At 41.2% G+C, this 12245-nt stretch overlaps 1 protein-coding gene across 4 annotated transcripts in view; it reads left to right on the plus strand.

Moving 5' to 3' along the window:
* dcc (DCC netrin 1 receptor) overlaps positions 1-12245 on the plus strand; it is a 258746-nt gene that overhangs the window by 161680 nt on the left and 84821 nt on the right. For 2 of the 4 annotated variants that reach the window (XM_058383550.1, XM_058383551.1), the window contains exon 8: positions 10723-10960. In XM_058383550.1, the coding sequence (XP_058239533.1) occupies positions 10723-10960 (238 nt within the window). The remainder of the gene's footprint in view (positions 1-10722; positions 10961-12245) is intronic. The other 2 variants (XM_058383552.1, XM_058383553.1) reach the window with 1 other exon arrangement.

Here is a 12245-nt window from a genome sequence, read left to right on the forward strand (position 1 = left end):
AATTTAATCTTAAAAAGAAATAGAAAAAATGGAGGAAATGTTAAAATTAATAAATAAATTCCCCTCTTTTTCCTTTGCTACGATTGTATTTCGCAGCGTAGGAGGAACGATCTCTGTGCACTTGGCGGACTTGGTGCAGGCGTTTCTCGGAAACTTGGCCTTGTGGAATGCTTTCCACTTTGTCCTGCACTTTATCTCTCGTATGCAGTTCTTTGCAGCGAGGTTCCGTATGGAACGGAAGAAAGAAGAAGGCTGCTTTGCGTTTGTAAAAGAGCATTCAGCACTGGCATTCCGCACTGAAGCTTTCCATCACCTCCGGCTGCTGTTCTCCTCCGTCTCGGCTTTTTCCTCAGCAGATTAACCTCACGCTCCGGCTGGCAAACGATTGTTATTGTGGAAATTAGAAAAGACCTCCCTCGATCTTCCTCTCCGACTAGAGCAGAGATGAGACGGAGGAATGAAGGAGTGGCGATGGAGAGATTACTGAGGAGGAGTAGGAGGAGGAAGCTCTATTTGTTCTGTTTGAGGAGATTGACAGCATCTCAATATTTAAGAATCTGATTTAAATACCAATCCTAATCAGCTATGTTCATCTCTCCAAAGAAAAAACTGGAACCCGTCCTGAGAGATAAGCAGAAATCTGAAGGATACAGAGTTCCTGAAGGGTTCTTTACAAACTGACTGCTTTTCCTTTTAAATGTGAACAGTGTAGAACATTTGAGAACATTGAGTTGAGATGATTTCTGGTTTTCTGAGATCATTTCTGGTCCTCTGAGGTGATATTTGGTTCTCTGAGATCATTTCTGGTTCTCTCAGTGTCAGTATTCGGTTCTCTGAGATGATATTTGGTTCTCTGAGATCATTTTCGGTTCTCTGAGATGATATTTGGTTCTCTGAGATGATTTCTGGTTTTCTGACATGATATTCGGTTCTCTGAAATGACTTATGGTTCTCTGAGATGATATTTGATTCTCTGAGATGATATTCGGTTCTCTGAGATGATATTTGATTCTCTGAGATGATATTCGGTTCTCTGAGATGATATTTGATTCTCTGAGATGATATTCGGTTCTCTGAGATGATATTTGGTTCTCTGAGATGATATTCGGTTCTCTGAGATGATAGTTGGTTGTCTGAGATGATATTCGGTTCTCTGAGATGATAGTTGGTTCTCTGAGATGATATTCGGTTCTCTGAGATGATATTTGGTTCTCTGAGATGATATTCGGTTCTCTGAGATGATAGTTGGTTTTCTGAGATGATATTCGGTCCTCTGGGATGATTTCTGGTTTTCTGAGATGATATTCGGTTCTCTGAAATGATTTATGGTTCTCTGAGATGATATTCGGTTCTCTGAGATAATTTCTGACTCTCTGAGAGGTTATTTGGTTCTCTGCGATGATTTCTGGTTTTCTGAGATGATATTTGGTTCTCTGAGATGATATTCGGTTCTCTGAGATGATATTTGGTTCTCTGAGATGATATTCGGTTCTCTGAGATGATATTCGGTTCTCTGAGATGATATTTGGTTCTCTGAGATGATATTCAGTTCTCTGAGATGATATTCGGTTCTCTGAGATGATATTCGGTTCTCTGAGATGATATTTGGTTCTCTGAGATGATATTCGGTTCTCTGAGATAATTTCTGATTCTCTGAGAGGATATTTGGTTCTCTGCGATGATTTCTGGTTTTCTGAGATGATATTTGGTTCTCTGAAATGATATCTGGAACGGTTAGATTCTTATTTGTATTAATTTATGGATTTCTTTCCAACTGTGTTTTTTTATTTTATCAAATCGTTAATGTTTCACAGGGTTAATTAAAGTAGTGTGTAATTGAAATAAATAAACAATCACAGCGTGATTGGAATCTAAAATCTCACTGACTCATCACCAGTTCATCATCTGATGTTCACACTAGTGAGTCTCCTTATTCCTACATCGACACAAACTCAAACGTTTTTCTGAACTAACTCCAGTCATTTTATTTCGTATGTAAATTCTTCTGTGAAGGATTTCTAAATAAATTTGTTGGTATCCAGTTTGATGAATGAGGCCCCATGTTTTCAGCTGCACCTTAAGCAGCATCCTCACTCCTGAATTCAGAGCGAAGCCGAAGCGCTTCCCCACATTTATGCAAGTTCTCTCGCTTTGCATCGCTTCCAGCACAGCGCCCAGCATCGCCTCCGTGTCTACATCCTTCTTTATTTACGCTGGAAGCCTCACTCTTTTCCAGTTTGTCCTGAGCATTTTTTGGCATTACACACTGCTCCTAGAATTGCCCCAGTGCCAAAGATAATATTTGGTTTTCTGAGATACTTTCTGGTTCTCTGAGATAATATTTGGTTCTCTGAGGTGATATTTGGTTCTTTGAGACAATTTCTGGTCCTCTGAGATCATTTCGGGTTCTCTGAGATGATATTTGGTTCTCTGAGATAATTTTTAGATCTCAGATAATTTCTGATTTTCTGTGATAATTTCTGATTTTCTGTGATAATTTCTGGTTCTCTGAGATAATATTTGGTTCTCCGAGATCATTTCTGGTTCTCTGAGATAATATTTGGTTCTGTGAGGTGATATTTGGGTCTTTGAGATCATTTCTGGTTCTCTGAGATAATATTTGGGTCTGTGAGGTGATATTTGGGTCTTTGAGATCATTTCTGGTTCTCTGAGATAATATTTGGTTCTGTGAGGTGATATTTGGGTCTTTGAGATCATTTCTGGTTCTCTGAGATAATATTTGGGTCTGTGAGGTGATATTTGGTTCTTTGAGATCATTTCTGGTTCTCTGACACAATATTTGGGTCTCAGAGATAATTTCTGGTTCTCTGAGATACTTTCTGATTCTCTGAGATTATATTGGGTTCTCTGAGATGATATTTGGTTCTCTGATATTATATCTGGTTCTCTGAGACACTTTCTGGTTTTTGGAGATAAAATTTGGTTCTGCTGCCAGTTTGTGAATTCCGAGACTGGGACTGAGCCCCAGCTAGTCTTCTGTCTGTCTCCTTGCTATCTGATGACATGGGACACACTTGGCTCTGAAACAGGAAACAAGAACAGCTTCAGAATCCAGTTCCTGTAACCTGTCCTTCTAGATTGATCTGCCGTCTCCTCTAACGACCCTCCTCGGCGCTCTCCCCAACGTCTCTGCTCTTTTCTCCCATTAAAAATGTATTTATCTCAGGAGCATCGGACGGGCGTGATGAAGATCGTCCCCGAGGCCACGCCGCCCGAGACACAGGGCGAAAGAAAAACATTTCTCCTCCCCAGATGTCCATTTCATCCTGATGTCCCTGCACCGTCCAGCTGTATCGATCAAAGGAGCGTGTGCAGCTGTTTCACGTCCCGACCACGACACATCGCAAATTGATCTGCTTCATGATAGAATGCCTTTTTTTCCTTTTTGTCTTCTGCTCAGTCCAAAAAGACTAATGCTGCTGGTGGGAGGAGAGAAAATTGAAAAGAGAATAGATGCACCTTGAGATAAAGGTTCAGACGCTTTTTTTTCCAGCTACCAAACAATGGGAAAAGCAAGGATCGGCGATAGCATCAGGGGGGAGAAAACAACAATCCGTGGGCATGTGCCAGGGTTTCTTCTCTATTGTACGCCGTATTGAATGTATACTTTCCTTGCATAGCGTAGCAATACACGGCGGCTAAAAATAAGCTCCGAGAAAACTCTTGTGTATCTGCGAGTTTTAGTTTAAAGAAGAAAAGATCCACTTTTAAACGATTTTCTGATTATACTTTATAATTACTGTGTGATCTTCGGCGCTGTCACAGTTCAATCTTTTTTCACTAGCATGTTGGTGTGTAATTAACGGTTTCCTATGTGACCCACAACGCCATGCTGATAGCAGAGGAGTGGGATTCAGACCACACTTCATCTTTACCTAAAGAGAGAGAGAGAGAGAGAGAGAGAGAGAGAGAGAGAGAGCGATGCAGCGGCACTTTAGTAATTTAGTCTTACATCTGTCCAGTCTGTACAAAGCACATAAACACATCGTAGATTTCATTAGAAACATATTTAACGTCTTTCACACTGCAGTTTTCTCCACCCCTGCATCTGAATTGTAATTCATTTCCTTCCCTTTTTTTTTTAACACCGGGAGAAGCTCCCTCCCACCCTCTTTATACAAAATGAAGTCAAAGTTTATATTATCCCATTAGCCCTCGGAGGCGTCCCGCGGGACGGATTAAGCAGCGCCATTCAGAAGATGGAAAATGTAATCACGTCCGTGTCTCCATCCATATCTCCCTCACTTCAAGATTAATAGTGGGCTTTCTGCTTTGCCTTTAATGGCCGGAGGTTAAAACCCGATACGTCCTCCCTACTGCTCTCTCGATGGACGTGGAGGTGGGGAGATCGCGGAGGTCAGACTGTACAGCCTTGACAGCTAGTGAGAAACTAGGAGGTAGAACAGAAGAGAACATCAACAACACGGAAGTTAAACCTTCTGGGAAGAAATGCTGGTTGTATTTTCAGATCTATACTGATACTGATTTAAAACACCAAAAAAAAGGTCAAAGGTCTTCCATATTCACTCAAGTTTGCATGAGGTTTAGCTGAATTCGGTATTTCTTAATGGTATTTCGTGATCGTTTCTATGGTAACGACTCATACTATTTCTACATTCATACTTTTTGTGTAGTTTTCTATTTTTAAGTGTCCAAAATGGTTCACTGGTTGAATTTTCACTTCTGATTGGTCAGCATTGTTGTTTTTTGTATAAACTCACATCACCAGTGATGTAACTGAATGATACTATAAATGTTCACCTGGTTATTTAAGTGAGTAAGTTTTTCAACGGTTTAGTTAAACTTAGTTAAAGTTTCAACGGTTTTAGTTAGTTTAGTTGGGTTTAGTAAATTATTGAGTGAACAAATGAGGGAGTGAATGAGTGAGTTTGTGAGTAAGTGAATGACTGAGTGCGTGAATGTGCCAGCGTGAATGAGTGTGTGAAGGAGTGAGAGTGTAAGTGAGTGGTTGAGTGAGTGAGTAAAGGAGTGAGTGTGTGAGTGAGAGAGTGTGTGAGTGAGTGCATGCATGAGTGTGTGTGTGTGTGTGTGTGTGAGTGAGCCTTTGATTATCTAAAATGGAGCAATGGAGCAGAGCAAAGCTGTTATTCGTCTCTTACACTTCACCCTTATATTCTTCACCCCCATACACTTCACCCCTATACACTTCACCCCTATACACTTCACCCCTATACACTTCACCCCTATACACTTCACCCCATATACACTTCACCCCTATACACTTCACCCCATATACACTTCACCCATATACACTTAATCCCTATACACTTCACCCCTATACACTTCACCCCTATACACTTCACCCCATATACACTTAATCCCTATACACTTCACCCCTATACACTTCACCCCTATACACTTCACCCATATACACTTAATCCCTATACACTTCACCCCTATACACTTCACCCATATACACTTCACCCCTATACACTTCACCCCATATACTTCACCCCTATAGACTTAATCCCTATACACTTCACCCCTATACACTTCACCCCTATACACTTCACCCCATATACTTCACCCCTATACACTTAATCCCTATACACTTCACCCCTATACACTTCACCCCATATACATCACCCCTATACACTTAAACCCTATACACTTCACCCCTATCCCCTACACCCCATATACTTCACCCCTATACACTTAATCCCTATACACTTCACCCCTATACACTTCACCCCTATACACATCACCCCTATACACTTAATCCCTATACACTTCACCCCTATACACTTCACCCCTATACACTTCACCCATATACACTTAATCCCTATACACTTCACCCCTATACACTTCACCCCATATACACTTAATCCCTATACACTTCACCCCTATACACTTAATCCCTATACACTTCACCCCTATACACTTCACCCCTATACACTTAATCCCTATACACTTCACCCCTATACACTTCACCCCATATACTTCACCCCTATACACTTAATCCCTATACACTTCACCCCTATACACTTCACCCCTATACACTTCACCCCTATACACATCACCCCTATACACTTAATCCCTATACACTTCACCCCTATACACTTCACCCTTATACACTTCACCCCTATACACTTCACCCATATACACTTCACCCCTATACACTTCACCCATATACACTTCACCCTTATACACTTAATACCTATACACTTCACCCCTAAACACTTTACCGCTATACACTTTATACCTATACACATCATACCTATACACTTTATACCTATGCACATCATACCTATACACTTCACCCCTATACACTTTATACCTATACACTTTACCCCTATATACCTAATGCCTATACACTTTACCCCTATACGCCTAATTGCTATACACTTCACCCCTATACACTTTATACCTATACACTTTACCCCTATATACCTAATGCCTATACACTTCACCCCTATACACTTTACCCCTATACGCCTAATTGCTATACACTTCATCCCTATACACTTTATACCTATACACTTTACCCCTATATACCTAATGCCTATACACTTTACCCCTATACACCTAATTGCTATACACTTCACCCCTATACACTTTATACCTATACACTTCACCCCTATACACGTTATACCTATACACTTCACCCTTATACACTTCACCCTTTACACTTTACCCTTATACACTTTACCCCTATATACCTAATCCCTATACACTTCACCCCTATACACTTTACCCCTATACGCCTAATCACTATACACTTCATCCCTATACACTTTATACCTATACACTTCACCCCTGTACACTTCACCCCTATACACTTTATACCTATACACTTCACCCCTGTACACTTCACCCCTATACACTTTATACCTATACACTTCACCCCTGTACACTTCACCCCTATACACTTTATACCTATACACTTCACCCTTCTACACTTTATCCTTATACATCTAATCCCTATACACTTCACCCTTCTACACTTTATCCTTATACATCTAATCCCTATACACTTCACCCCTGTACACTTCAACCTTATACACTTTACCTCTATACACTTCACCCCTATGACTTCACATCTCAACTTTTTGTAGTTTTTGACCAGCTCTGAATCTTCAGAACCTTTAACTTGATTAAAATTGTGATGCTAAAATGATCTCTTATTATGATTCAGAAACAAAACTGCTATGATCAGGACATGGTCATGTAAATGATGTGGCACATTTGAGGGACATGGTGCACCTTACAGGGGATTTTAACTTGGAAGGCCCTTTTGTCATCACTGCATTAAAGAAAAAAATAGTCATCTTTTCATCTTCTCAGGCAGCCAGCTCGCTCTTTCTCCACTGATGAACAATAACGAAGCTATTACTGCGACTCTGCTTTCTCTAAATGGCTGCATTTAGAGGCGGTTCGTGTCATTTTGTATATTTTGTTCCCTCAGCGCCCTCTATTTTGAGAGGAGGAAATAAGGAGCAGGAGACATGTATGCCTGCGTGTGCATATGTTTATCGGAGTCATTTAGTTGAGACAGCGTTTACAAATACAAAGACTTTATAAAGTAGTGATGTGGAGGAAGAAGGAGATGTATATTTTCATGATGAGCACAAAAAGAAAGGAGGAAGATGGGAGAAAGAAAAGGCTAATGGCTGCCGAGACTCCATTTGTGACTAATGGGCTCTTTAACCTGAAGTACTTAATTGGTTTCAAAGCACTTTAAAGTACATGAAGCATACAACAGTGCCTGATAAGAAGAGCTCCATTTCAATCAAAGACTGTTTTTTATCCAATCACTTCGAGATCATTTATTTGTTAAATTACTCGGTCGTTTTCTTCCACTAACGAGCATCTTAGGCTAATCCTCGCTTATCGTACTTTCAGGGCTTCCATGTTTCATACAGCTAGTCAAACTCGAGCTCAAGTTGTTTTGTCATTTTATTCAGATATTTTCTTATACATTGGGATCAAATATTTTGACTATAGTAAATTAAATGTAATTTATAATAATAATAATAATAATAATAATAATAATAATAATAATAGTCAGGTGGAGAGTGTGGCATGATGCTAACTCATGATATGTTTGAAATTGCAGTCCAAAGAGTCCATAAGGTGGCTCATCCAAAATGGCTGATGCTCTTCAGATCCCATATATCAATGTCTCAAAGTAAAGTTTGGAAGCCCTGCCCATTACCACTCCTCACAACATCCCCCGGGGAAAAAAAAATTATGCCCAGACTGTGATGTGGTCCCACAAAGGTACATTGTTGGACCAAAAAATATTGAGACTCTTGTTTCCAAGATCAAGAAAATAAAACAAAATTGTGATCTTTGGTATAGATGAGTTACTTAAGGCACACTGCTTACCTCCAAGAACTCACTTCCTGATACTCATGAAGGTGGTAGCTCAGTGGTTAACTACTGATTGGAAGGTTGTGACCAAGCTGCCACTGCTGGGCCCTTGAGACAAAGCCCTCAACCCTCACAACCGCTCAGTTGTATGAACAAAAGTTTGGAAATTGTGTCACTTTGAAAGTCTAGAATACATCCATGTCCAAATTTCCTTTTATAATGACTTACATTAAGTGGTTAAGGTTCTTGGTTGTTGAATGAAAGATCGGGGTTCAAGCACCTGCACCGCCAAGTTGCTACAGTTGGGTCCTTAAGCAAGGTCCCCAATTCCCCCTGCTCCAGGGGCACTGTATCATGACCCCAACCCTCTGAAGATGGGATAGGTGAAGAAAGAATTTCACATATCAGACAAATAAAGGCTACTTAACATAGTTCATAGTACACTTCACAGAGCCACATGGTGAACTCTCCTTGGTGTACAGTAGCGTGACTGGAACTAAGGCGACCTCCACCTTCACCTTGCAGATTTCTGACATGTTTCCTGGCATCTATTTCGGTCTCTCTGTGCTCCTGTTCTGTATCAGATTGAAGTTCTGTATTGTTGAACACTTCCACTACCACTATTTCCCTCAAGACCTGCTGCTACACTATACTGAGACCTGGTAATCTGTAGGGAACGGTCTTGACATACCCATGAGGTTTGAGTCAAGGAAAAAACACATGCCTTGATACTCTTATTTATTTGTTGCTCCATGCTTTTTACAGCATGTGCCTGATATGCTGAAACTGGATAAAAACGACCTGATTTGATCATTTACCTGGTTCAAAATATAAAGAATATAGTGCTAACAAACAATTTAGGACAAAACCCTGATTTGTAGGCTGCAGAAATATCTAGAAGAAGTTTTCCAAGTGGTCTAATTTCCTATTAATGGCAAACTACACAGTATATAAAGCACTTTTGATGACCCCTTGTAAGCCCTGGTTCCTTCTGCCCCTTCCTCCTCAAGTTCTGGTTGCACTGAGCAGGAGGTATCTATTTACAAAGCACTTTGTTCACTGTAGCATCTCAAGCCTCATCTAACTCTCCACCATAACACAGTGTCGCTAGAGACATCATCAGTGAACATGTGTGTTTTACTAGCACAGCCTAGCGAACATGCCATCCGAGTGGACACTTCTTCGGTCTTCCGACTGCTGCTTGAACTCAAATGGGATTTGTTGTTTCAGTGCATATCAGACAGCCTGTGTGTGTGTGTGTGTGTGCTGGGTCGTAACACTCATTCCCCAGGCGTGAGTGTGAACTAGTGTGTGAAGGTAGTATCTGACATGGTCGTGTCTGCTTGAGAGAGCATCATCACAGGTGTGAATTCAGCAACCAGGGGTTTCATCTCACACTGCTGTACACACACGTACATATGGATCAGGGTTTTAAGTGGGGTGGAGATGTTATTTGACAGCCATGCAGTCCCCCTGCATTGTCCATACATGGTCCACTGGAGCACCACTGAGAAGATATTTAGGTGGTGGTCCCAGGAAACCCAGGATCACTGTTGTGCCACTTGATATACTATCACCAAGCAGATAGAGTGTCACTGGTCTAAATAATATCTGGAAAGCGGTAGCAGTGTGGTACTGAGGGATGTGGTAAAGGTGGGTGATGAGTTGTGCATAGCAAGTGGGCTCCAAGTGAGGATTAGCATTAATAGACACTTGATCATAACTGACACGTATTCCTTTAGCAGATGCTTTTATCCATCGTGTATTCCGAGCACATCAGACCCAAATCCTTGTCTTCACTCCAGCTTCTCATTCCATTCCTGTCTGGTGCACCACTGGCCTTTCGTTATTGCGAGGGGCTACAGTGAATGCAATGCATTGTAGGTATCCCACCATTCTCGTCATTCATCGCTAACGTCAGCATGCTTGATCCAGCCGTGTGCTGCATTGCTGAGTGGTGCTTTAACGTTGGGCTGTCTCATTTTGCTCAGTCCGCCATGCTTCCTCTGTGACGTTGACTAAGTACCCTGATCTTTGATGAGCGAAACCTTTCTAGTCTGTGATCTTCCTTATCTTTCTTCTTTCTTTTCTTCCTGGTCTGTTCTTTCTCTCTTTATTTCTCTTTCCTTATGTTTTCATTCCATCGGCCATTGCTCCTATTGTTTCTTTCACCCCTCCCTTCCTACCCTCCTGGCTTTTACCCCTTTTTCCCCCTTTACCTTCTTCCTTACCCCTTCTCTTCTCTTCTCTTCTCTTCTCTTCTCTTCTCTTCTCTTCTCTTCTCTTCTCTTCTCTTCTCTTCTCTTTCTCACCCCTTCCCTCCTCTCCCCTCCCTCCCTCCTTCCCTGTATATGACTAACGGGTCAGAGGGCACTCCAGCCGTCCAGCCCTCTGATCCCCCCGTTCCCCACACTCCTTCGTTGACTTACTCCTCTCCTCCCCCACCAGTTGTCCCGAGCTCAGGCGTCCTCCCCTCCTTCCCCCGGGACGTGACCCCCGTGCTTGTGTCCAGTCGCTTTGTGCGCCTCTCCTGGCGCCCCCCAGTGGAGACGCGTGGCACCATCCTCACTTACGGAGTCTTCTACACACAGGAGGGCGTCAACAGGTGAGAAAGACTCTCATTATTATTAGTAGTAGTAGTAGTAGTGTAAAAGGCAAACAATACATTGGGAGTGACAAGCAGCATCTGGTAACCCAGAGAGGATAAGAGATGTGTTGCAAATCTTCTGTATTTTTAAATAAAACAGAGATACGACTGTCTGAGACAGATCTGATGCTTCTTGTGAAAAATAAAACTTTTTTTTCATTTAATAAAAAACCCCAAACACATAAAAGCATTTCTTTGAATCTGTCTATTAATATGTATGTAAGTGCAACGTTGGGCTCATAGATGGAAATGAAAGCAGGGCTGATGGGAATGTAGGCATGTCCCCGCATATATATTGACTACAAAGTGCACTATATGGGTGTTTTTTACATGTTTTGTAGTCAGAAAGCAAAGCAGAAGATCCAGAGTGTTTATGCAATTCCACAACACACAACAAATCCCTAAAGAAATGAATACCCATAATGCACTTTAATGTCTGGATACAGGGTCTGAGGTCATAAATTGGCAACAGGAGAAGATGTAAGAAGAAGGATAAGTGACTGGGATTTGTTATTGTTCATGTATTTTCACATTTTCCTAGCTAACAGGAGCTAACCTGAAGGGATTTTTGAGTGTTGTTTAGATTTTTTCTTTTTGCTGATATTAGATAGCTAGCTAGCATGAGCCACCCTCAATCCAGAGAGGATTTTCTCTGAAATGTTCAATTCTGAAATGTTCAAAATCTCCATAGCTAATGCTAGATTTGATGTCATTTTGAGAAAATTCCTAAATGTTAAAAACTTTCCACTGCTAATATTAAATAGCATGAGCCAGCCTCAATCCTTATTCTAATATTTAAAAAATCGTCACTGCCACAGATAGGTAGCTGACTAACAAGCTAACTTTTTGAGCATCCTAATAAAACCAGAATAGCTTTGAGGTTAGAAATGGGCTCAGTCACAAACCAGGTGGTCAGAAAAATGGCTTATTAATAGCCGAACTGTAATTTTTACTAACTCCTACAACAGCTGTATCCAAGAAATGAGCAGGATATGGTGTCACCTCACCTTGAAGTGTTTTTGTTCTCTCTTTTATCGACAGCTGGCTGCCGCTCTGCACTCAGGTTCTGTATGTCAGTAGTATATTATGCTCTCTTTATGGTTCCCCTAAAGCATCTTTTTTTTCGGAAGGGGTCTCTGCTCATCATGCGGTACATAAAGTCCGGGCTCTTAAATGAAGCAGCTTCAGACTTTTGTTTGTATTAGCACTGAAATGGAGGATATTTGGCAGGAGTTTTGAGGAC

This window comes from Hemibagrus wyckioides, linkage group LG28 (assembly GCF_019097595.1).
Source record: "Hemibagrus wyckioides isolate EC202008001 linkage group LG28, SWU_Hwy_1.0, whole genome shotgun sequence".
Lineage (NCBI taxonomy): Eukaryota > Metazoa > Chordata > Actinopteri > Siluriformes > Bagridae > Hemibagrus > Hemibagrus wyckioides.